Here is a 27,176-nt window from a genome sequence, read left to right as displayed (position 1 = left end):
GTCATTACAGTAGCAGAAAACAGGCTAAGAAGTAGGCAGGAAGAAGTGGGTAGAGACATTCAAATTTAAACCAAGTGGCAAGACCTTCCAAGTTTGCCTTTGGAGCCAGCACACTGCCTCATCCCCAGACCTGGGAACAGCCACACTGAGCTCTAACTAGCTCGAACTGGCTCGAAAGAGGCTCTGAGGATTTTTTGTAACCAGGAAAAGCTCACACCTGAGGCTTACCCAACCTTTAGCAGCATGCACCATGATTTATTCTCGTTTCTTTCCTGTACTTATCATGGGCAGAGCCCAGATTTTACAGACTTGGTGCCCAGAACAGGAGTAGCACAGGGTATTCCCAAATGCTTGCCAAGGGACTCATGAACAAATTATTGGATGGATGATAGATGGATGGATGGTGGATTACTGAATGGCTAGATAGAGATGGATGATGGATCACTGGATAGATGAGTGACTAAAGGATGGATGGGTGGATGGATGGATGGATGGATGGATGGATGGATAGATGGAAGGATAGGTGGGTGGGTGGATGGATGGATATATGCATGCATGCATGGATGGATAGATGGATAGGTGGGTGGATGGATAGATACATGGATGGATGGATGGATGGATGGATGGATGGATGGATGGATGGATGGGTAGGTGAATGGATGGATGGATGGATAGATTGATGGATGGATGGATGGATGGATGGATGGATGGATGGATGGATGGATCGATGGATGGATAGGTGGTTCGATGGATGGATAGATGGAAGGAGAGGTGGGTTGGTGGGTAGATGGATGGATTCATGCATTTGTGCTGATGGGTATGGATGCTTGAATAGATACATAGGAGGATTGAATAGACATATGTACTCTAACTCCTGGAAAGTGAATTATTCACATTCACAGTCAACTGAATCAGGCAATGAAGTCAAGGATGGATGACATAGCAGGGCCATGTGTTCTCATTCCCTTTTCTAAGCCCTTTTAGGTACTTTTAAAATGATCAAGACTGACCAGAGACCAGCTTGAGAGTGGTGATCTCAAGATAAATGGCCATAGCTTGGCTCAGAAGTAGGTCATCAAAACCTCAAGGGATCACCATACCTAAAGCCATTGGACAAAGGTCCACTTTCCTGAGTCCGTAGCTCCATTGTCACTAGGGCAAACTGCCAGAAGACAGTCCACACTTGGAAATATTGAGAACTACACTTAGCTCAGCCCTGTCCCCAATTTCCCTCTCTTATAACATCTCCTGCTTTCTCTCCTTCCTGTTCCTTCTCTTAAGAGCCAGCCAGGGGCTGGTTCAGAGGCCAGCAAAGCTCAAGGCAATTCCATCTCCCAAGCCCATGGTACTAAGGCTCTCTTTCTCCTTTCAATAGTTAGAAGACAAGAAATTCTGCTCCCTTAGAGCTAAGCCCTGGCCACTGTTGAGTCACATGGGATTCAAGCACTGCTGGACTGTGGCCAGTTCCTACTCCTCTCACTGGACATCTCATGCACGGAAAGATGGTTACTCTACAGGAGCAGGAGTGAGATCAGGCCGCCTTGGTCTGACACAGCCCCCTACAGCCTAACGCCACCAGCTGGTAATCCTCCTGGAGCCTCTTCACATGGACACTTCCAAGCCCAGTAACTGACTGGTCTTCTACCAGATGGTCTGTGGGGGCTGGGGTAGGGGGTCCACCTCCACCCCTTACCATACACACCAGCTCACAAATAGCCCTCCATTCCCCTTTACGTCCCTCTTGCCCTTCTGTGGCTCAGGCTTTGCTCTCCGAAGTATCTTCCCCCAGGAAGACCCTGAAAGTCTCTTTCTGCTCCCTGATTATGTTGGCTCCGGGGTTGATTCAGGCAGGAATACAGGTAGATTTTACCCATGTGGCGGGCTCAGTGGCCAGCATGGCTTACAGCACAGTGAGCTGCCAGTCTCAGGGTGCCCAGTCTTATGGCCTGTCTCTTGAGCTATTGGGTAATAGGGGTGGGTTCTGGAACTTTCTTATGAGGATGTTTTATGAGCCCGAGGCCCTGGCGGAGGTTCAAGGGGAGCAGGATTTATCGAGACAGGTCAGACCTCAGTGTCCTGGAGCTTCAGCTCAGGAGGCTTGTCAGGACAGCATACTCCATACCTGCGTTTCCCACGCAGATGAAGACATAATTGTTTCTGTTCTGTGCACGAGCATGTGCATGCACACACACACACACACACACACACACACACACACACACACACAGAGCAAAAAAAGAAATGGAGGTAGAGATGGAGACAGAATGTGTGTACGATTAGCAAGTCAGAAGTAACCTTTGTCTGGGAGTCTCAGCCTTCATTTCCAACCAGGAAGATGGCCATAGCATACACATGAGGGAGAGAGGGGCTGGGCACATCCCATCTATTAGAGACCAGGAACTGCTTGCTGTCCTGATGCAGCCACAGACATTTCTGGGGACAATGAACACTGGGATTTTAATGTAATCTCCTGGTTTTAAAGTAGACACTTAAAAGTACTGAAGACATTTTATGAGTCAAATAAAATTTGTCGGGGAGGGAAGATGAGGGGAAGGAGGGTATAGGGAGTTAGCCTGTGAGCTGTGGGCAGAGCCTGGCTTCAATCTACCACTTCCCTCCCCAATTTTCCAAAACAGTAAATTGAGGCCAAGCCAGAGCCAGGACTCAAAACAGCCAAGGCCAAGCTGAGCACCCACTGCCCACTGTAGCTCATGGGGCACCCACATATCCTAGGAACACTAGAGCCAGACCCTGCCTTGCATGGAGGGTTTCAGACACGTATTCTCTCAGTGACTCAAAGTGACTCCTTCAGGGCTTGCTGTTTCCAGGATGTGTGAGGAACCCATGTCTTTTCCCAGTCCAAGGAATGGAACAAATCTGAGCTCAGCTTTGGTGATCGAGGCTAAAGCTGGATATAGCTTCCAGATTGCTGCTCAGAACAAAGGCACACGGTTGTGTGACCTTCCCATCAGGCCCTGGGGTGGACGTATGGCAGGATTCTCTTATGACGGCAGTGCACTCTTTCCTCCCCGCACTGAAGGGTCTAAACAGTGTCCTGGCATACGGGTCTAGAATGAGTAGGCAACCAGGGAAGATGGAACTCAGTGCCCTGGGCTCAATTGCCAAGTGCAACAAATCCAGTTCTGTCTTCCCAGCCCCGCACTGCCTGGCTGGAGCAATGGCGTGGCCTCGCGCCGCCCTGGGCAAGGCAGCCTTTCATTTCCACAGGGCTGGGGGCCCATCCAAACCAAACGGCCACCCTCACTCTGGTCCTCCTGTCTCCATCCAAGGTTCTGTCCAGCCTGGATGGAGTGTCCCCCATGCCCTGCCCCTGCCGCTTCTCGCTAATGCTCCACAGATGGGCTTCCTCCACGGCCTCCAAGAAAAACAAGACAACCGCAGATTTCTTTTCACAGAAACGGAACCACTGGAAAGATTTCTCGTGATGATCCCAAAATGAAATAAAAATTCCTGAGGAACAATTTTACTTAGAGACATCACCGGCCACATTCAAGAGGATGAGTCCCTGCCCGTTGCCTGAGCACAGTGGGCTTGGGGGAAGGTCCCCCTACCCCGGCACCACATAACAATTATCCTCATGCAGCGTGGCCTGCCATTGTTTTTATTTATGTATTTTAAATTAGCAACAATATTTGTAAATGAAGTTTTACATAAAACTGTGGTTTCTAGCCTCTCTTGAAACTTCAGGGGCCTTTCTGATGCACCCATGATATCAACCTGCACACCTATGCCCAGCCCACTCCATCCCTGTTCCTCCAGCCCTTATGATGTCTACATATACCTCCTCTGCCCTCTGTGGATGCCTGATCCCCGGCTCTGGAGAAGGAAGACATAAGGGACAAATCTCGTCATTGAGAGATCTGACTTTCCCCAAGCTGTACTTCAGGGCTCAGGTGTCACCTCCCAGATCCACATGTCCCTGCCTATAACCGCTCACGGCCATGAGAAGACGTGGCCACTGGCTCCTGGCTGGGTAGACAGATTCAACAACCATCCTGCCTCTTGCTACTGATCCAAGTCCCCAAGAGCTCATCAACATATACTGAACTCCAGTCAATTCAACTCTCTGAATTCCATTCCTTAAATACAGCTGGAGGCGCATGCTTTTGGCCTGGAAATCGCAGGGGGATTCGAGAGTCTCACCCACCCTAGCTCTTTGACCTCCTAACTCCACCACTTGCCAACTTGTCCCAACCAGCATGGCCACTCTATCCCCGGCTCCAGCCCTGCCACATGAACTGTCAAAAAGCTGCGTATCAAAAGATTGGATGCAGGTCCTGATGGCAGGACCCACAGAGACCCTCGAGTCAAGCCAAAGACAGCCCCCACCCCCACCAACCGGAGTAGCATTTCTGCCAGCTGAGAATCTGCAGACACGTGTCCAGAGAGACTCACACAGAAACCTTGAGAAAACACCCAGCTACACAAAGGCCTGCTCAGGGTTGCATCCCAGCAGAGAGGATTCCTGTAAGTACCACTGTGTCTGGTCTGCAGGGTCTGAGACTGGGGAGAAAGCTGAACTAACTCTCTTTCCTAAGCTTGGGTGATGATTCTGAAGGGAAATGGGAGGCTGCCTAGTGGGCAGTGCTGCCTCTGAATATTGCAGGAGTGGCCCGTCAGGACCCGCAGTGGTCTGGTTAAACCTTGTTCCATGTTGCTAACACACACACACATGCGCACACACACACACACACACACACACACACACACACACACACACACACACACCCCTTCTATAGCTACCATGGTCCAAACCACAGCCTCCTCCTTGGATTGGACTCCTCCTGGTCCACTGCTTCTTCACTCACCCTCCTCCATGGGAACTAGATTGTGCTGACTGTGCTAAACAGAAGCCCTAGCCCAAGACTGAGCCCACAAGGGCCACCAAGATCTACCCTTCAGCACTCTACCCCTGACCTTGACCCTCACCTTGGATTCCCAAACAAGTAAAGTTCAGTCCTACCCAAAACACACTCTCTCTCTCTCTCTCTCTCTCTCTCTCTCTCTCTCTCTCTCTCTCTCTCTCTCTCTCCAACAAGGTTTCTCTGTGTAGCCCTGGCTGTTCTGGAACTCACTTTGCAGACCAGGCTGGCCTCCAACTCAAATCTGCCTCTGCTTCCTGAGGGCTGAGATTAGAGGTGTGCACCACCACTGGGCAAAACCCTCCTATGCTTCCCCCTCTTAGTGACCTGCCATCTACACACGGGATCTCAACACCGGCATGGCACTGCCTGTCATGTTGTATCCTGTAGACCAGTGTTTCTCAACTTTCCTAATGCTGCAGCCCTTTAATACAGTTCAATCCTTCCTGTTGTGGTGACCCCCAACCATAGCAGATTAACATTGCTATTTCATAACTATAATTTTACTATTGTTAGGAATCAAAATTACCTATCTGATATGAAGGATATCTGACCTGTGACTCCTGTGAAAGGGTTATTCAACCTCCAAAGGGGTCACGCCCACAGGCTGAGAACTGCTGCTACAGACAGTAATGGCCTGATTGTTGAATGAATGAATGAATGAATGAATGAACAAGGAATAAAGTTTTCACTGGGATCATCTAAGTTCAAAGACAATGGAGTAGAGATAAGTTTAGCTATGGATGGCAAAGCAACCTTCCCAGCCCCTCCCACGGCTGCTCTGGCCTATCTCTCCAGTTCTACAGTGTCCCAGGGTAGAGGCTGAGATTCTCAACACTGCCAACCCCAGGCATATCTCTGACAAGCCTGTCACATCATTTGAGCTTTCTTGCCTTCAACAGACCTGTGATGTTCATTCCCAATCAAAAGTTAAGACTTAACCCTTAGAAAGCCAGGGCTCTTGGGCTCAGAAGGCGGGGAGCATTTATTGGGACCCCTAATTTTGGCCATTGTGTAGTGCCCAGTTGTAGCTTTAACCTTGGAGTCCAGACTGCAGCTTCAGGAGGCCACAGAACGAAGCTGACGCAGAACTGAGTGATGAGTGGAACCAACTCTACTGCTTACAAAGTACCTTGTGCAAAGAGCAACTGAGCATCCCAAGGCAATGGTAGGAGAGTATTACAGCATTCATGGAACCCTTCTGGTCCGGGGCCTTGTGGGATTGATTGTTGGGCCCTACCTTGGTGTTTCCCTTCCCCCTCGCTGAGCCTTTTAGCCTGCTATAGCAAGAACTTGTTTACACCCTTGGGAGCTGCTCTTAGCCCCTGATTTGGGGCTGGGATTTTCCATGGCACCCTTCCTCTCCACCGAGCCTTCCAGCTTGTTGTTGTTTAAGAAGTTGTTTATGCCCCTGATTGGGCCCAGGACTTTTTACCACACAGACTTTTCCTGTTTTCCTGGCTGGGGATTTTAACCTGCCTTGTTGTTTTCCACGGCTTTTGCCTTGGGTATATAAGGAGATCTCAGTAAAGCCTTGATGGCACTCGCTGAAAATGGGTGACCCGTGTACGTGTTTTCTTTCAATCCCGCAGACCTACGCCCGATATTCACACACTGGCGGCGCAGGCGCCGACAATTGATAGCACATCTGTGAAAACAGCCTGGTCAGGAACGAGGAAATAGGACCAATAAAGTACATGAACGTTCCATATCCATATGGCACCAGTAACACCCCACCTCTGTAGCCAGGAGCTCAGGAGCCACAGAAGTGCAGGCTGCACCCTGGCATCACTGTGATAAAAGCCAGCCTTTTCGGCAAGCCTGCCGATGCCCACAGGGACGACTGCGCTTCAGGAATCAGGACGGTGCAGCCAGACTTTCTAGGCAGCTCCATTCACTCTTTCTTTTCATGGGTATTTAGGCCCCGACTGAGAGCCAGCTACTGTGCGCAATGCCGGGAATTCCCTACAAGCGAGAGAGTCTCCCCACGGCTAATGTGCTCCGTGACCTGGAGACATGTCCTCACTCAGCCTCACTGGGCTTCGGTCTCTGGAGCTCTGAAGTAGAGAAGCAGGCCTGGTGCTAAGAAGCATTTCAGGCATGGCCGGCCTTCAGCTGGGTCTGAGCCGGCTGAATTCTCAGCTGCCCAGGCTCAGAGCTGGCCAAGAGGGCTCTGCACAGGGCTTCAGCAGCCTTGAGGTTACATCTAGATCCATTCCTCCACACTCCACAAAGCAGTTGGATGTCATGGCTCTACAGTCTATGTCGTGATGCTACAACCTATGACCTATGACCTATGACCTGAACAACTGTGGAGCCTCAGTTTCCTATCTGTAGACAAATTCGTAGCACTAACCAATCCCAGGCACTCATTCCAAGAATCCCGAGGTGTGGGGAGCACTTGGGGAAGTGCTCACCAAACAGGAGCACTTGGTTCCCCAAACTCACCAAACGCTGCCATGATACTTCTTCACTTATTGTCTATAGCCCCGAGCCTGGGTTCACTCCCCTGCCTCCAGGACAAGCCTGCAGATAAAATCACAGTCTGATACCACACACCTCACCCCTGAACTGGAGAACTCAGCTCGAGTCAGGAGCATCACCAAGATTTCTGAAGAAAGACAGAACAAGCTCATGGTCAACACGTACTACCAAGACCAGAAACAAAGAACGGCAACCCAGGGAAGAGGCGCCTATCAAACCTGACAGAGTCAGTATCTGAAGGAGATAAGAAGTGGATCCTGATACTCAAGCCTAAGAGAGAAACTGGCAGGGAACTTAACCAGAAGGGGGCATCAGACAGGGAGGAGCATTCATTGTCACCAGCAATCAAAGACTCACAAGCTAAAGCGAGGATTGTCACTGTTGCCTCTGGAAGAGTAGACTACTGAATGTCAAGCCTTGTGCTGCAGAAGACCAGAGGAACTAGGCCTGAGGAATAGGCTGGCCTCTCCTGAGCATGGGCTGGTACCCAGAGCTTAGGATCACAGGTCAGTCACTCAGCAAATGCCTATGGGTTTGATGTTCAGAGCCAGAGCTGGAGACAATCAACCTGGTTCAGCTCACCCCTGTGAGGGGTCAGTCATGGTTCCCTATTCAGAAAGTAGGATCCAAGGCCAGCTGCCAGGATGTCCCCAATTCCAATTTTCAGACGAGGTCACATCATGGGCAAAAGGCCCTTTAGTACCCCCAGGTAACCTTGGGGAGCCTCTAGTCAGCACAGCCCGAGAGTGTGGGATCTGCCTGCAGCCACCCCACCTGCATCCTTCCACAGGTACATCTTCCTTTCACTGGGTGAATTCCACCCCCAAAGTAGCAGGCTGGGCTAGGAAGACATAGCAGAACATCTGTTACCCAATGGAAAAGGGACTGCCAGGGTATCCCAGAGCCTGCAGCATCTGGGGTCCTTGTGGCTTACCCCACAAATCCAGAGCCAAGTGGGGCTTGGTCCGTGGTCCAGGGAAAAGAGCTGCCACGAGCCAGGGTTGCAGGGAACAGTGACTGTGGAATCAGGATGCCATGCCTATTAGAAGCTTTAAATCTACTAGCCAAGACTGTTTCCTTTGCTCAGAACAATCTTCCCAGTGCTGGGCACCCCCATCACCCAGGCCTCAGGTCAACTGTCCACACCCAAGACCAGGAATGCAGCCCTTGCTTCCCTACCTCTCTCCTTTGACCCATTGGACATTTGACCACAGAGGTCTTGTACCCTGTAATCTTCTGCCCACAGCGTCTCCCCTGCCAGACTGTTCCAGGAGAGGAGGACCTTGCCTGGATTTGTCTGCATTTCTAACTCTAGGATGAGGGGGTGGGAGGGGTGAACACACGGTGAGGTGTTGAGAGAATGAATGAATGAGTGAATGAGAATGCACAGGTGGCAGCAAATCCAGGGACTGTCTCTGAGTCTAGGCTCCTGTCTGAGAAGCGTTACTGCTTCTCTTAACCAATTAACTTGGGGAGCAGCATTCTCATTAGGCATTTATTGAGCCCTCCATGGCCCCCATACTTTTCGCCCTCCCCTCACAAGCCCAGCTCCTAGATGAGTTTCTCTCCAGATCTCAGCACAGCTTTTGCAAACTTGACCTGTCCTGCAAGCTCCTGCCTTACCGGGACCTCTTCCAGGTGTGTGCTCTTCTGTCATGAAGTCACTCTGGCAGGATTCCTCCCACCAGCTCGGGACGCATTTTCTGATGCTGTATTTAACCTTTCTATCACTGTGACAAAACGCTTGAGGCAGTAGACTTCATAGAAAGAAAGGTTTATCTTAGCTCACAGTTTCAGGAACTTCTGCCCATAGTCCTTGGGCCTGTGGCTTTTGGCCTGTGATGACGCAGGTCATTACACTAAACGTTTGTGACCCAGATTGTTCACTACATGGTGGCCAAGCAAAAGAAAGGAGGACCAAGAGGCTGGGTCCCAGTGTACTTTCCAAAAAATCCCACAGTCGGTGATCTCATTTTTCCCTACCAGGCCCCACCTCTTAAAGGAGTGTTACATGTACTGAATGTTACATGAGTGCCTCTAGGACCAAGAGCAAGATGAGCTGGGGACTCTGGTGGGGGTATCCTGATGCTAGAGAGTAGCCTGACTTTGCTTAATTTTTGTTTTCTGTTTGTGCGAGCTGGAATGGGTGACCTAATGCTGCAGTCTACAAACCTGGGTCAGTCCTCCCTCAGTGAACTGCATTTGCAAGGGAGTCAAAGTTAACTAGAGCAAGACAGCAGCGTGAGTGAGGACTGGTGAGAGGGGCACTCGAGGTGAGGGGTGGTGACAGCTGAGCAGGAGGCCCAGAGCCAGGACAAGTGTTGCAAGCAGAAGGAACAGTAGGAGCTAGAGCCCTGGAGTTCATGTGATCTCCGAGCTCCAAGACCTAGAATGTGTACAGAAACCAAATGAGGGGCCTGACCCCGTTTCCCCATCTTCATCCTCTCATGGCTCTGAGATGCTCCAGCTTGGGCTCGAGAGAGAGGGTGTGATTAAAAAGAAAAAGAAAAGTGAAGCCCGTGAGGAGGAGGAGGAGGAGGAGGAGGAAGAGGAGGAGGAGGAGGAGGAGGAGGAGGAGGAGGAAGAGGAGGAGGAGGAGGAGGAGGAGGAGGAGGAGGAGGAGGAGGAGGAGGAGGAGGAGGAGGAGGAGGAGAGAACCAGACACCAGCATTTCCACCTAAGTGCATGACCTTTCCCCAGCTCAGAGTTCCTTTGGAGCCAAGTGCATAGCGCTGGTTGGGATTCATTTCAAAGAGAAATGGGTCAAGGAAAATTGGAAATTTTTATAGAAAACACTTCAGGCTTAGGGCTGCCTGAAGTGCTGCTGTCCTGCTGAAAATCTGGGTAGGAACCAGGGCCTGTGGTCAGAGGTCTCAGGCTGCTCCGGATGGGCCGTGCTCAGCTCCAGAGCCCCAGTCCTGTTTGTGAGTTGTGTCTGCCTGAGCTCTTCTGTCTTTGCTCTTAGGGTGGCTGACTTCAGGGCTAGTGTTGGGACCCTCTGGGTCTCCCAAAGGCTATGTCCAGGAACAAGCCACAGATGGCTTGCTGTCTACGCCACTGTAACACACAAAGCCCATGTGTCTTTTACAGTTGTCCACAGGAAACACCAAGTATATGAAAAGAGCCTTGCCCAGTCCTGGGGGGTAGGGGGTGGGAACAGAGGGGGGTCTGGGGAGTCTGTGTCTGTGTGTCTGTGTCTATGTCTGTGTGCCTAACTATCATATAGGGTTTCTTCCTCAATCCATCTCCATTTACTTAAAAGAGAAGGTCTCTGGTAAACTGGAAGCTTGTCAATTCAGCTGTCTGTTTGTAGCTTGCCTCAGAGATTCCTCATCTCCACCTCTGAAACACTTGGTTACAAGCCAGGTAACGGGTCCACTTTGTGTTCTATACGGGTTGCTGGGCTCTGAACGCCATTCCTCACACGTGTGGGGCATACATTCTATCAACCTAGTTATCTCCCTAGCCCTCCAAGATGTGGTCTGGGTAGACCCAAAATATTCTGTCCTCGGCACAAATGCTACCCACAGGCAGACTCGTCCCCGGAGACACCGCGTCTCTTCCAGCACTTGCAATTGCTGTATTGGAGTCCTGCAGGGAGCAGACCTGGCGAGCCAAAGGCCAGCATAACCACCAGACACGGCTAGCCTTATTAATTAAACTCCAGGCACACCTGTGAGGTGAACGCCACTTCATTTCTGAGCTGTGTGCTGTCTGGAAACCAGCGTGGTCACTGTGTACCGCCAGAAAAGCTCTTTGGGGGACATTTGCAACCCAAATCCAGGGCAAATAAGGCAAGGCATCGATTCATCGTGTCTGGAGAAGCGACAGCAAGGGCTGAGGGAACCTGAGGTTCCAAGAGCATGTCCCTGGAATCCTAACACAATAACAAGACGGGGCTCCGGACAAGGATATATGGATGATCTTGACTCACCCCCAACAGCTCAATACTATACCTATTTAGAGATGGGGAAACTGAGTCACAGGGGAGTTGGACACCTTACCCAAGGCCCTATAGTGAACCAGTCACTCAGCCAGGCAGGACCTACCCATGTAAACTCTCCCCAACACCAAATTAGCTCCCACACAGTGCTGTGCCCTTCACTGAACTGCCCCTATGCCTGCAGGGAGCAGCTGTAAAAGCAAGGCAGCTCCTTCAAAAGACGCCAGTCATTTTCAAGAACTGTCTCTTGCATCTGAGTTGGGGCTACAGCCAAGCCAGGACTGACACTGTTACCCTCTGAGTGACATTGGTCTTCTATCCAGGAACCAAATCAGCAATCCGAGACTTCCCCAGGCCACTATCTTCTGGTGGTCCTTAACCCTAAACCAGAACCCACTGAATCATAGAAGGAAGGGAGTGGGGGAGGGGGCGTCCTGAGGCACAGGAATGACTAAATCTAAACTAGAGCCAGAAAAAAAGCAACGAAGCCCACAGGACTGAGAGGACTGTCAGCACCAGTCGGGCGGGGTGCCAGGCATACACTGCTACGGAGCCTGACTCCCACCCCCATCTTATCTCTATTGAGGGATGAGGTGGGGCCTGGGCAGGGCTGTCCCACGCATGGCTACTGCCTTTATAGCCTCAGAAGAACCTACAAGGCAGCATTCCCACACCACAGACCCCCAACCCAGTAGGCCGGCCAAGCCAGGGGGCTGGGCCCCGCCAACTTTGCTGACAGTTCTGGCCCTGGACAACTCAGGGCCTCAGGGAATGTGCAGCCTCGGGCTCTCCCAGAGCCAGCTCCCGCCCACCCTTCCCAGCGTGAGGCCACGTCACCACCCTGGCATCTCCCAAAGTTTTCCCAAGGGCCCAGCCCTCAGGACAGGCACAGGGCTGCCTCTGCCAAGGGTGTGCTCAGCTCTGAAATACGTCTCCCTGCGCCCAGGCCAGCTGCCTCAGGTTTCACAATCAGTTCTTTCCTTGGGTCCCCAGCCTGGCTGCAGGAATGGAGGTGGGGGTGGGGATTGAGAGGGCACTGAGTACCAGCTCCAGAGCTGTAAGATGACCACAGACATAACAGGGTACGGAAAGGGTCACCACACAAAAGAGACGGACCCCAGGGCTCTTGCAAGAAGTTCGAGAAATTCATCCAGACACAAAGAAGGGGCCTGGTATGGATATATGAGCCAAGATCAGATCTCAGTCCTAAATCCAGCTCCACGGGGAGCCCTCCCTTCACCTTCCTCTGCGACCCCAGGGTTCAACACTTAGACATGAATGAGGCTTGGATCATTAGCCTCAGGGTGTCTACAGCTTATTCCCCAGAATCCATCCACAGGATTAGATTGAGCATGTTGGGGTGGGGAGGCTGTCCAGAATTATGCTAGAAGCCCCTAAAAGTCATCACAAATGCCTTCATAATGGAGAGGAAGAGGGAGTCTTGTCTCCAGCAGATGAGGACAAAGTAATGTGGTCACAGAAATCACTGTGATCAGCCACAGGCCAAGGGAGGCTGGCAGCCACCGGGCAGAGGCTGGGCGAGGCTGGCAAAAGCTCTCACAGGCCCATCTTCTAAGTCTGGACCCCCAGGACTCTGGGAGACGACGTGATGCTGTTTTAAGCCACCGAGTTTGTGGTGTTGTTGCAACTGCACACAAGGTGAGAGTGGTGTGAACATCCACCCGCAGGGCCGAATGGCTCTCTCATCTGGTTATCAGCAAGTCTGCACCCCCTCCCCACTGTACCTCCCTTCTGGTCTCTCAAATCTCCTTCCACTCCTATCCATGCTCCTGTGGTGAGTCCTCTACCTTTACCTTGCATCTGTATAGAACTGAGCCTTGGTGATCTGCCCACCCAGGAGTCCCTACAGCTCCCTTCCCTAGAGGTTTATCCGGCCACTCTCTGCTGTATTCCCCCAACACCTCAGGTCTACCCCACCCCCATGGCACCCCTACCTCCAACCTCCAGCACACTGCAGCCTGAGCAGGCTTGCCAACATGCAGGATGCTCGATCAGGTCCCAAGAGACCTTTTTTGGCTGTCCACTGCATCCAGGACATTGTTCAGATCCTAGGTGAGCTGTAACTACTACCCCCACTAAGCCCCTGGGCATCAGCTCTGTCCCACCCCTCACCGACACCCCTACTTCACCCTGCATGGCTCCCTGCAGCCTGGAAAACTCCGACCTGAACTCAAGGAAAGGAAACACGATGAAATCTAGCCAGGAGGGGTTGGCTTCCCTGTGTAGGGGAAGGGCTGGCTGTGGGCCAACAGGTGGGGACTTTTTGGGTCACCCAGCCACGTGGAGGAGCCAGTTGGTGCCTGAGCCTCATCCTCTCTCTGCAGGCCCGCCTTGGCAGCAGCAGGCAAAGCAGCTCCCGTGGTGTGGAGCCACTTCTGCCCGTCAGGGAGGACACCCAAGCCTGACAGCAGCGGGCAGAAGCTTGGCACACACTGCTTCTGAAAGGGAGGTGGCAGCCAAGGTCACTGGCACAGGACTGTCTGACTTCTTTCAGCCCTGGGGCAGTGTGTACAGCTTGGCTTAAGGGCACAGCAGCCCAGAAACAGGTCCCTGGGGAAGGAACTACCTGCCTCATTTCCATTCCAAGGTATAGCCAGGGGTACCCCAGGGAAGCAACCCGATGGGGAAGACTGAAGCTGCTTCAGCCTCTGCATCTCAGAAGCGATGGCCAGTGGGAGGGGCCTGTCTTATTTGGTCCATACTGTGCTTTTTTTTTTTTCCCCGAAATTTGAAGCCACGTTTTAAAACGCCAGAGAGTTCTCATAAAAATTATCTGTATTCTCTTGATGCTAAAACATTCAGCTGCCCCAGATCCATGAGCCTACCTATGAGAGCAAGGGCAAGAGAAGTAAGGGAGGACCAGCACTTCAAATGGGGTCTCTGGTTCCGCCCTATGCCAGAGGCAAGGCGGGGAACATATGCCCCACACTGCCACACACATGCTGCTGACTTTATCTTAACAGAGATGTTTTGCTGTCTGTGTTTATTCAGGAAGTAAAGAAAGGAGACTGGAGGTGAAGCTCAGGGGTGGAATGCTTGCCTGGCGAACAAGAGGACCTGAGTTTAATCCACGGCACTGGGAAAGAGGTGGGAAGGGGATGAGAGCCAGGCTAAGAGTTGAGGTTGTTTGCTGCTGTGTTTTTGAAGGCCTCTGAATTTGCAGCTCTGTCTTAATGCTGGGACACTGTGCAGAAAGCTCTCTGTATGAAAGGGAGGGGTGGCATCTAGACTATGACACTGGGATCTTCACAGATTCCCAAGTGGAGACACAGCCTTCGAAGCCAACAGCAAGGCCAGCTGCTCTGCGTATGTGGCCTCATCTGTCTGGCCTTCCCAGGTGTTGGGTGACATCTGTCTGAGCCTGGACCAAGTTGCTCAGTGTACGGGTGTTCCACTGGAGTGCAGCGCACTGCTTATCCAGATCAGATCTCACCTTCTGCGTGTAGCTAAAAGGTGGTTGCTGAAGAGATGGAGTTCTGGCCCCTGTGACCTGCCCCTGGCGCCTTCCAGGACAGAACAACACTTGGCAGATGTGATTAGATCAAGAGTCTTGACATGGGTGAGGTGTGCCCGGGTCACTCAGAGGAAACTGAAATGGACTGAACCTTCCAAAGGGAGAGGAGATATATACACAGACAGAGGAGAAGTGAATTCTGGCGGCCTCTGAAGTGATGTGCCCTCAAGCCAGGGGCCTGAAGAGACCAGCCAACACATCCCCTCCTCGTATCTCCAGAGGCAGTGTGACAGGGTCCACACCTCCATTTCAGCTCAGTGACAGTGACCTCTGGTCCCCCAAAGTCTGACGTAATGTGTGTCTACCCAGCTAGTGTCCCGCAGCTGTCTCATACTTAAGGGTGAGCTACACGCCAAGATCACCCAGTTCCAAGGGCAGAGCGGTTCTCCTGGCCAGCCAGGGCTTCAGCTGTCGTTCTCACCAGTGCTAGCTCCACAGGCAAGAACCCCAGACAAAGACGACAGCTGGAAGCTGGTCCAAGGATGGACCCGGAACTCGAATTTTTGTTGACAGATGGGTTTCCCCTTCCCTGGAGTCTTGATTTCCACTGCCTTATCAATACTCACTGGGAAGCCTTGAACCCGTATCCCGTGGTTGCCTTGGGGTAGACTCATAGTGTCCTGATTTCTTGCTGGGAGAACATAGACTTACAGCTCAGGACTGGGGCCTAGGGCTTTAAGGCTTTGGCTCATTTGATATCCTCCAATGACCAGACCCCCGTCTACTCTACCCTTCAGCCCAGCTTCCCTGTAGCCTGAGCAGTTAGTTGGCCTTCTCCAGCCCGCATCAATCAGGTTCTGACCAGACGCCCTGCTTTGGTTTCATGCGTCACTCTTTGGCTTCCTGCCTGAAGGTGCGATCTCTCACCTCAGCGTGCAATCCCGCCACTGCCTAGAGCGCCCTCCAGAGACCTAACCAATAGGATCGCCTGATCTTTGACTTGCAGCCTCCAAAAGTGTCAGCTAAGTGAAACCCTTTTCTTTTTGAAGTTACCATGACTCAAGTATTTTATTATGATAACCAAAATGTAATCTGGACTGATGAAGTCCCTGGCGTCTGAGTCTACTGTGTGTTGCTACAACGAAACGCATGAGGTAGGGTCTGAGGTTTATTTGATTCATGACATTCGCTGGCACTGTGCTAGTATTCTTTGTGCAAGTCCCCTTGGTTGAGTCACAACAGTGAAGAGGCAGAAAGACTGTGTGAAAGAGGATGAGGCACGCGTCGTGAGCTCAGTTTATAAAAATCTGCACTTACAAGAATGAATTCAGCCCTGTGAGCCCCGACCAACTCCATGAGTCCCCTGAGAACAGAGAGACTGCACAAGCTAGCCCCACCTCCTAACAGGGGTGCGGGGTGGGGAGTAACCAAACTCCCAGCACGCTTTCAAGACACCCCATAGCCTCTCCTATACAAACACAAGTGAAGCCTTTGTAGTGAGCCCCTAGGGTCCTGGGCCCATTAAGCAATGCTGGCTTGCTACACCCATTCATGGGACACAGATTTTTAAGTCCCGAACTGCCACTCTGTGCCTTTCAGGGCCGAAGCTGACGGAAAGATGAACTGCCTGAGGTCACTCTGGGCCCTTGGCCCAGCTCTGGCCTAAACTGTCTGGACCCCCTCCAGTCAGTGAGTCGACCTTAGCCACGGTCCATTTGGGAATCATCAGACACATTCAGGGAATACAGGGTCTCATCATGCTGACACTAAATAGGAAGCCCCAGAAGGGAGGCTTGGCCCCCAGAGTATAGTCCTGTGATCAGAACTATAGCCCAGGGCTCCCTCTCACAGAGCCTGAGCTCCTCCAGGCTGGGGAGTCTGGGCTTGCAGCCTGAGACTGTTGCCTTGCATTCAGTCTTGGACAGAGGCTCTTCTCCTCCTCTGATGACTGATGGCCAAGCCCCACCCACTCCACCTTCCAGCTCAGCTTCATCCTGACCTGGGCAGTTGGCCGCATCCAGCACCATCTGGGGTCAGTAGTTTCTGGGCTGATTCTGAGTTTGAAATTCCTCTCCTGTGTTCTCAGTTCCAAGTTCTCATTAGGGATGTGTATATGGGATGGAGAGGCAGAGGGACGACTCAACAGAAGATGCCAGAATGCTAAGCTCCGTCCAAAAAACAGAACCAAGCCAGCTAGACCATTGGGGGAAGGGCTCCAGGGCAGGCAGATACACCTAATACGGAATCTGGGATTGAAGACACAGCCAAGGGCACCCAGCCAGCTCCACAGTGCCAGCTCCACCTCGCCCTGCCTGAGCCCAGGGGTAGGGAGAGTAAGGCCAGAACCATCCACACTCCTCCAATAGAGGCCAGTCCTACTGGAAGTAATATCGAGGCCAAAGTGGCAGGCCTTGAGCTCTCTGAGGGAGACTTTTCTAGCCCCTGTCAGTTGTTATAAGGAAACAAGGCAAAAGAATAGGACCAGGAGAGGCCTTTCTCCAGATCTGGGGTATTTCTTGAGCCCTCCAGGGTTACTCTCATACAGAAAGCAAAAGGGTAAAGTGGAGGCTAAGGGGGGGTGCTGAGCAGGTAGCCCCCAGAAGCCGAGCTTGACAGCGAAGGTAGATGGCTATTCATTACCTGGGAAGAAGGGACAGCTCGAAACATTGATTATCTCCAGGGAACGCCGGCGTACCAATGAACAATTCGTTTACTGAGGTACCTGACATGGTGCCTTAAAATTAGAAAGGTGCCTGCCAGGTTGTGCCCAATTGATCTGTCAAACCAGAATGTGAGAGGGAACTAAAATAAATGAGCTGGGGCTGCCTTTGAGTAAGGGACGATTTCAATAAATCACAGCACGCCGAGGGCCTCGCCGGTCGGGGGCATCCGGGCTACTAACTAGATGCCTGCAAATGTGGCTGATCCAACATTCTGGGCCTCCTGCTCATTGCTGTTGCCACCTCTCATGAGTGTCCTCAGCTTGGGGTCCAGGTCCAAGGCTGAGACTAAGCATCCAGCCACCCAGCCGCCTGGCAAAAGCCAGGCTCAAGCAGGGAGGCCTCATCCACATACCGAGGCCCCGGGACCTGCAAGAGCGCTTCAGGGTCTGACCCGGACCTCTGCACCAATCCAGTACCACAAATCTAGAGACCTCTGGCGAAGGTCAGGTTGTCGGTATAAGATTTGTGGGGCCAGGGTTGGGGATTTAGCTCGGCGGTAGAGCGCTTGCCTAGCAAGCGCAAGGCCCTGGGTTCGGTCCCCAGTTCCGAAAAAAAGAAAAAAAAAAAAGATTTGTGGGGCCAGGTGGGCAGTCAGTCACTCAGGCTCCTCCCATATTTCAGGACCCAAAGCACCCCTGCGATTCTAAGTTGAAAAGGATAAGACCCCATGAATGCGCGCGGAAGACATTCAGGTTGTGGGAGCCACTCTGGAGTCTTTTCAAGGTGTGTCCTGGGTTAGGGATGTACAGAAAGAATGCTTGGGGCCCTTTCTACTGAGTGACCAGGGACATTCTGGGATAAAAGCAGGTACCATCAGAGACTGTGGCACTACAAGGGCAGACAGAGGCTGTCGAGAAGTCACATGATGCTTGTCTGTATTGACGCAGCTCTCTACTGTTCCCCAGTATTCACAGAAGGCACATCACTAGACAGCCTTCCCTTCGCTCTGTGAGGACCCTAGACCCATAAGCACTATTGGAGCCTCTACCTCAACAACCCAGCACCCCTATATGCCGTGCATCCAACCAGGCAGGCAGCTGACTCCTTCCTAAGCCAGTAAGGCTTCAGCCTCCAATCAGGCCTGCAGATGGGGACTGAATTTCCCCAGACATTTCCCTGAGAATCAGGAACAGTGTTCCTCACCTAGCCTACCCTTCTGCAGAAGCCTTACCTGTGTCCAGAGCCTGTGGTCCGCCCACAGGAGGGGGCTTGGGAGTGGGCGGTCGGCGATATACCACGTGCACTCGGCCTTGTTCAGCCTCCTGATCCGTCTGACCCTTCTCCAGAGGCTCAATAAAGAACTCCTCCTCCTCCATCCGGATCAGGCCAGCCTGCAGAGGCAAAGTGTAGAAGTTCAGACTTCCCGCGCACAGACAGAGGAGGAAGAGCAGCAAGAGGGCCCTCTGGAACCTCTTAACGTTTGGAAGACACAGGCAGGGGAGTCGTCAACTGCTCAGACTCCACTTGTTAGCCTGAGCGGTAGAAAGGTGCTGAACCGCATCTGGGGAGAGAGACTGTGCTCCCGTCATTCCTACCCCACATCCCCATACTCCTTCCGGAAGTCTTTCTAAAGCCCAAGATGTCAAGACCAGCCTGAAGGAGTTCGGTATAGCTGCAGTATAGACCTAAGAGGGCACAATGATGCATCAGGTACAGGCCACCTCCAGGAACCGAGTTGCTCCAAGACACAAGTCAAAACTATCAGCCAAGAGCTGAATCTGTCCACAGACACGTTTAGTTCAGCCCAGACAATACTTACTTGAGAGAGAGGGGTGGGGGCTCTCAAACCAACTATGTAGCCTAGGTTGGCCTTGAACTTCTAACCCACGGCTTGAGTGCTGAAATTAGAGATGTATGCTACCATGCCCTAGTCTGGGGAGGAAAACCCGAGTCTGTACACATCCTAGGCAAACTGTCTTCCAACTGAGCGACAGCACCCGTGCATGCCACGGCACAAATGTGGGGGGCCGAGGACAATCTCCAGTGCCTCCTCCCATCTGTTTAAACTGGGTCTCTTGGTTGTCTTTCCACTATGGGAGTCAGGCTAGCTGGCCTATGAACTTGTGGGGATTCTCCCGTCGTCCCCTCCCACCTTCCCATAGGATCATAGATGCTCACACTACCACACCCATCTGTTTGGGCATTCTGGAGATTTGAAGTCCAGCTCTCATGCTTTGCACAGGACGTGTTTTCACCCAGTGAGCCACCTCTAAATCTTCAAATGATACTGTACACTGAGCGCTGTAAACCCAACCACTAAAATGACAAGATTTCACCCTTTAAAATGAAATTGCAGGAACAGGAAAGGTGGTTCAGTGGTTAATACTCTTACAGAGTCCCAAAGTTCAGTTCCCAGCACTCACATGGGACTTCTCACAGCATCCAGCAACGGCAGCCCCAGGAGAGCTAGACCAGGCTGACCTCAAACTTACTGATCCTCCTGCCTCTGTCCCCCAAGTGCTGGGATTGAAAGTGTGCACCACCGGTGCCCGGCTAAAGAAACACCTCGCAACCAAAAATATAAAATGTAGAAATTAAAGGAAAGGTAGCTGCAACTATTCTTGGAAAACATAGCTCTGACCAAATCAAAGTATTCATACTCTGGCCACAGACACCTCGGACAGCATACACCTCTGTGGCTGGCCCTCTTCCCTCCCTCTGTTCACCCTTGCCCTAAAGTCAGACTCTAGAGCAAGTGTTGAGTGTCTGAGACTTCCTGCCGGACCCTTCTGTGTGCGTTCAGGTGTATTCTGTGTCTCTCCAGGCTCTCCGGTCCTCACCTGTCCTGAGCCTCACAATGGTCCCAAGGTTGAGTATGAACACAGCTGAGCCACTGAGCCCCAAACTTGCCATACACTAGTGCAGGAGTCCCTGCTCCCACCTCCCTGGGCCGCCTCTTTCACAAGTGGCTCGGAGCCTCCCAGAGATCCTTTCTCTGATGCGGGCACCCAGCTCACCGACCCCACAACCACTCCAGTTCTCACACATTTCTTCCTTGGTCTGTCATCTAGTAGTCAAAAGTCTCACACTGTCTGGCCTCCCCATCACACAATGACGACCCACAGGAGATCTGCACAGCTTCCACTGGTACTTGGATGTAAGAAGCAAGGGAGTCTACACCAATGACATAGCCTCGGGTTCTACAGACAATCAAAAGGGCTGGTGGTTCTGTTGCTCAAACTTAACTGGTGCTGACTGGGGTTCCCTGTCCTGCCCTTGGCATCACCCATCCAGACGTTTAGAAACTACTCACCACCACCCCTGAAATAACCCAAATGACATCTGTCACATCATCCCCCTGACCAAGAAGGACAGAGTAGCTGTCCTCCTTGACCTCGGGGTGCTCTGTGGAGCCTACACTGTCTCCAGCTGAGAGCTTTGCAGACAGAAGAGCAGTTGGCACTCTGGCGGGGCCTGCTAAGCATTTGCCATCAGTGTGAGTCTAGTGTCGGAAGCTAAGCTACAACAATATACCTTCTGTCTTCACCTTGGGAGAGCCTGGGTGTCAGGGGGTAATGCTCACTGGGGAAGAGTCGTTCCATCACAGGCGAGAGCTACTGCGAGTCAGCTATGCAGAGGACAGTATCAAGCCCAGACTTCAGAAACAAGGATAATGTCTAGACAAGACCTGCCCCCACCCTTCCTTTAGCCAGCAAAGTTGGAGAGGAGAGCCATATGTAGGTTAGGAAAACGGCACATGGAGAGGCCTAGAGAGGAGGCCCACCATTGATGGAACGAGCCACCATTTGGGTGTTTGGGAACCCGGGGTAAAGCTCATAGCATCTAATGCATTGTAGGTTTCCCTGGGGCGGGTAGTCAGGAGCCTGAAAGATTCTGGGCAGGGCAGACCTCCACGTGCCTCACAGCTGCTGTGAACAGAATGGGCTGGAAGAATCAAAGGGATATGAAGAGCTGGGTGCAAGCTGCAGGTGCCTGGGCGTCTGGGACCTAGGCCTGGAAAAGGCACATAGATTCCCGGAAAAGGAGGAAGTCAAATTTGGTACAAGACTTGGGAACAGATCTGACTCTACCAGGAGAGAGATGTCAGGGCCGGAAGTACTTCCAGGGCGGCAATTGATTGAAAAAGTCCTCCTACCAACTCTACCCAGGTCCTAACCACGAAGTGGTGTATATGAGGGAAAGGGGACTCTGCGAATGGGACTAAGATGAGGCTCTCCAGCTTGGGAGATTGCCCTGGTGGACTGTGCAGCCCTACCTCAAGCCCACCTTCAGGTAAGAGGAGGCGGAGGAAGACAGAAGCACACAGAAACAGAGATGGAGATGTGACCCAGGAGACGGCCATCGTGTTGCAGTTACAGGGAATGTCAGCAGCCACACGGAACTGGAAGAGGGGAAAGCTCAGAGCCTGGAGCTTAAGCGGGCCATGCTTACTGTAGACTTCAGCCACCAGAACTGAGAGAGAATGGCTTCTGATCCTTGCTAGTCATTTGTTACAACAGCGGCATTAAGACATTCGAGGGCCAAGTGGGTGGCCTGGTGAAGAGGAGTCATTCTGAAAGAGGAGAAGCAGAGGACCCTCAAGGATCCACTGCGTGTGTTCCAGGAGACTTTGGGAGTGGAATGAAGTCCACAGACAGTGGAGGGTAAGGGTTTGGTAGGAACTCTTCAGGCCCCCACACTTATGACTCATCCCTGGGTCCCAGGGCACTACAACCCCTGATGGCAGGATGGAGAAAATGCTTACAGGCTGAGTGAGTTGTTAACCTCCAAGACATTTCCTCTGAGAGACACACGATGGTAAGGACAGAGGGGCAGTCCCTGTCCACTGGTGCATGCCAAGAATGTTTATGACAGCAAGAGTTCCTTCCATGGATGGTTCCCATGTATGTGGTTTAAGAGGAGACAGGCATCTCAAAGCTGTCTTTATTAATAGAAGCCTTTGAATGGGCATGGGAATCGACCCTGTGGGTTAACAGAGGACAAGCTAACCTGGGAGTCTGGCTTACTGGGTTTCTGATGCCCTGAATGGGTAACTTTAAACAGGATGTCAAAACTAGGTCTCTAGGTCCTCCACTGCCAGTGGGGTGGGTCTGTCATCCTTCCCCTACCATAATTATTATGGAAGCATATGAGGACTGGGATAGCCTTAGAACCAGGGCACACATTGTGGGTGAGCCTCAAGCCAAGCATTTCGTCATGTTGCTTGGTCTGCGGTGAGGACACTAAGGCTCAGAGGATGAGGAGGTCTTCCAGGGACACAGAGTCTGGGAATCAGAGCTCAGCTTCCTAGGAGGGATCTCTCATAGGTGGAATCCTAGGGAAGATGAGTCCTACTGAAGCAATGAGAGAGGAATACTAGGGCATCATATCCGCACACAGTAGGCCCTACTTCTGGAAAGATCCTTACGTCCCAGGCTGGGAGACATGTGCGGTGCAGCCCGGGTCCCTGAGGGCCACGCCTGACCTGCTGGGGAGTAACCATGTTTGGGTAATGGCTATCAAGAGACAGCTTGGGGTCCTTCTTCATATCAGACTTTCTCCTTCAACAAGACTCCTCGTGGAAAGTCACAGGGATGACGCGAGGCACGGTGTCCACTTGAATAGGAAGCCAGAGCCCAGTAGTTATCTACAGGAAGGGCCCTAGAATCCTGGGTGACCTGGTTCTGGGCATGTCCCTGGGTTCATTGCGCCTTCAGCAATGGTGCAAGGGAAATGACAACCCACTCAAATGTGGGTGCCACCATGTTTCACACTGGCCTGAGTGAAAGGGAGGAAGAGCTGGGTGCACTCATTGCTCTCTACTCCTTGACTGAGCACACGTGGTGATCCGCTGCCTCAAGCTCCTTCTGCCGTGGCGCCCCTGCTGAGATGGACTGTACCCCCAAACTGTGAGGCAAAATAAACATTTCTTGACTCAAGTTGATCTTGTCAGGTGCTTCGTTAAAGCAAGGAGGCAAGTAACTTTTACGTTAACCACCCCTGAACCTGAAGGCCTGCTACCTCCAAGATGAAGGGTCAAACTAACGTGTGACCAGCCTGAGGTCATCAACTGACCATCCTCCACTGACCTGAATCATGCCACACAAGGGGCTCATCCCAAAGAGAGCAGTGTTCATTAACAGGACGTCAGGGGATCGATGGCTTAGTATGCATCGCAGAGGCAGCTGTCTAAAATCCAGCCGAAGAAAATTGACAAGGGAACAAGCCCCACACTATGAGCTAATTTTGCGTGCCCCCTCCCACAGGACTTTGATTTCCTGCTGCCAGTGGCAAGTGTATCTGTTTTTACATGTAATTTTTATTAATAAAAATCCGTTCCCTCTCCCAGCTCAATAAATATTTAAACGATCTCTCAAGCACGCCAGCCTGGAGAACACTCGGTTGGGAGTCTGCTATGTCCGTGCTCCATGTCAGTCCAGCCTGGTGTCTTGCAGAAGGCCTGGCACCCTGGTCCCAACTCTCATTCGCAAGGTCGTGATTGTTGGGCAAATCCAACCAGGCTTTCTACTCTAGGGCAAAAGAAAGTTTCCAGAGAGGACTCGGTCCCGTGCCTCGATGACACTGCAAGTTCCCAAAGCCCGGCCCTACTTGGAACACCAGGCCAAGTTGCCAGTGTTCAGATCTCAGCAAGTTACACAATGAGACTCGACCTCTTTCCTCTAAGTCCGGCCCCTTTGGTATTTGATGGATGGCGAAGCAGTCGCTGGAAATGAAAAGTCAAAGTTAAAAATGTATCACAATCCAAAGACGATGCTCTGCCACTTTGAACTTGAAAGCGTTTAAAATTCTGACATGTTCAAAGCTGCGGTGTTGTAGGAAGCGCAAGTGGGCATCTTACTCGCATTGTTAAAGCTGGCTGCTCGCCCTGAGCGTCTCCTCGAATGGGAGCCAGAGGCTGCAGACGTCCTATGCATGCACAAATGCAACAGGGTCTGTGGCTTAAACTCGTCATTTCTGCAGCTTCCAGCACAAAGGCTGTCCCGTGTTTATCTGAGGTGTGCTGCCGGCCATCCAGACAGAACAACTGGGATATAGCTGAGTAGATAGGAGTGCTCACTCTGCAGGCATGACGGCCTGAGTTCAAGTCCTGTAAGCCCAGGATTGAGGAAGAGGGAACAGGTGCTCCTGACGGCTCACTTGATGTCCTACTCTAGCTTCCACATGTATGCACAGGACTACGCACTGGGCACACCGACACACTGTGCTTGCCACTGCCCCACACTCCCACAGATACAGATCAGACCTGCCACATCTGGGGCACCTCCTGACAAAGCCTGCTTAATCAGACATGGCTTGCCCTCTCAGAGGCTGGGGTACTAGCAGAACAACCCTGGGGGCTTTATGAAAAAGGGACTTCCCCGGCTAGTCACAAAATTGTGACCGAATTACCTTAGAGAGCAACTTCAAGGGAAGAAAAGACCTATTTTAGCTCACAGTTCTGGATGGTTCAGTGCGTACTGCTTGTCCCTATGTGTTTACCCAGAACCTCACGCTGGCAGGAGTATGAGGCAGAGGAGCATCCTCAACTGGAGGGGGACAGGAAACAAAGAGTAAGGAAGGAGCTGCTAAGGACCAAGTAAAACCTCCAGAGGTGCATTTCCAGGGAGTCCCCAATTAAAATTTCCAGAACCTTCTAAAATAGCACCCCTGGCTGAGGTCCAGTCATGCGGGCTCCTGAGAAATGTTTCCTGTTCAAATCACAACTGGACTGCATCCGATTTGAGCCACTGCCTTGAAGCCAAGTACCAGCCACTCTCCTTCCTGTGGAGTAATTCCTGTTCATGTCTCTGTCTTCCCAGAAAGTGGGGAGCTATGGCAGGACCTGAGCTTCCCAGGGTTGACTGGAATGGAGAGACTCAGACAGGGCTGTCTGAGCTCCACAGAGCCCTGAAGACAGTTGGACACTGTTCCCTCTCTGGACCTAACTCACATCCTCTGGGTCTTTTATGCTTCTATTAACCTATCCTGGCCCAGTCAGTTTCTGGGGCTCAGAGAGAAGCTATAAATTTGCATGTCTCCAGCACTTCATTTGTGCTCATCTGGGTGGCCTCTGGGCTACGCTCAGAGACAGCGGCAGGCAGAGAGAACCGGACATGGAGCCAGGCGACTGGTTTCAGACACCTGTCGTGGATCATGTCTTCCACGGCTTCTGCAAAGTGAGGGGTCAGGCCAGTGACCTCTGAACTCCATGCCTTTACCACTGTCAGCCCAACAGGGCTAAGCCCAGCTCCAGGGAGAATGGAGGGACTGCACAGAAACCAGCAAACTGAGATCCAGAAACATTCCCAGGGCTCCTGCTGCCTGCAAGATGAAGGCTAATTTTATCTCCAGGGCCATGAGGCCTCCCAACAGCACAGCATCCACTCCCTCTGCCCCTGAGAGGATCCCCACACATCTTACACTCGGCCTTCTTTTGTACCTCAGTGCTAGTGGCGCTACCCTCCATTCCCAAGGCACTTGGTATCACTGAAGGGACCTCTGTGAGCCAGACATGGTGACAGAAATTCACATGCCACTGGAATCCTACAGGCGGGCAGAAGGTCTCGTTTTCAGAGGCCTCTCAGGCTCCAAGAAGTTAAACCGCAAATACACACTTCCCCTCAGGGAATAGGCAAGCTGAGACACAGCCCTGCCTCCCCCACCCTGAGGAGAACCAGTATTGAATAGGCAAGGGGGTCATCGAGGTGCAGCCTCGCCTCGGCATCACCATGATCTCCATCTTAGTCAATTTTATTAAATTCCAGCCAAATATACTTATCTGCTAAGACCTCAAGTCTGTGATTGCCACTTGGTATTGAGAGGGGGGAGGGGAGGGAGGAGGGAGATTTTAGTGACTAGGGAGGTGGCTCAGTAGGTACAGGTGCTTGCTATGCCAGCTGGAGGACCTGAGTTGCAGTCCTGACAACTGACATAAAAACCCAGGAACAGCTGTGTTCATCTCTGTGTCCTTGGGGAGGTGGATGAATGGAGTGTGGTAACCACCCTGGGCTCAGTGAGAAACGCAAAGGGATCAAGTAAAGAGCAGAACACCCAAAGACTTTTGTGGCTTCTGTACACACACACACACACACACACACACACACACACACACACACACACAGAGGGGGCCTGGGCACAAGCACATAAGCACACACACACACAGAGGCCTGGGCACCAAGACACACACACACACACACACACACACACACACAGACCTGGGCACAAGCACATAAACACACACAAACACACACAGAAGCCTGGGCACCAGCACACACACACACACACACACACACATACACACACAGAAGCCTGGGCACCAGCACACACACACACACACACAGAGGCCTGGGCACAAGCACATAAACACACACACACACAGAAGCCTGGGCACCAGCATACACACACACACACACACACAGAGAGAAGCCTGGGCACCAGCATACACACACACACACACACACACACACACACAGAAGCCTGGGCACCAGCATACACACACACACACACACACACACACACAGAAGCCTGGGCACCAGCGCACACACACACACACACACACACACAGAGGCCTGGGCACAAGCACATAAACACACACAAACACACACAGAAGCCTGGGCACCAGCACACACACACACACACACACACATACACACACAGAAGCCTGGGCACCAGCACACACACACACACACACACACACACAGAAGCCTGGGCACCAGCGCACACACACA

General features: G+C 52.0%; 1 protein-coding gene across 1 annotated transcript in view; it reads right to left on the bottom strand.

Moving 5' to 3' along the window:
* Positions 1-27,176, bottom strand: part of Adamts2 (ADAM metallopeptidase with thrombospondin type 1 motif, 2) — a 215,605-nt gene that overhangs the window by 116,088 nt on the left and 72,341 nt on the right. The window contains 1 exon segment of the mRNA NM_001395424.2: positions 18,680-18,839. Within this exon segment, the coding sequence (NP_001382353.1) occupies positions 18,680-18,839 (160 nt within the window).

The sequence above is a fragment of the Rattus norvegicus genome, chromosome 10, assembly GCF_021556685.1.
Source record: "Rattus norvegicus strain SHRSP/BbbUtx chromosome 10, alternate assembly SHRSP_T2T, whole genome shotgun sequence".
Classification (NCBI taxonomy): Eukaryota; Metazoa; Chordata; class Mammalia; order Rodentia; family Muridae; genus Rattus; species Rattus norvegicus.
The sequence above is the reverse complement of the archived record's forward strand: the minus strand, read 5'-3'. Positions and strand labels throughout refer to the sequence as shown.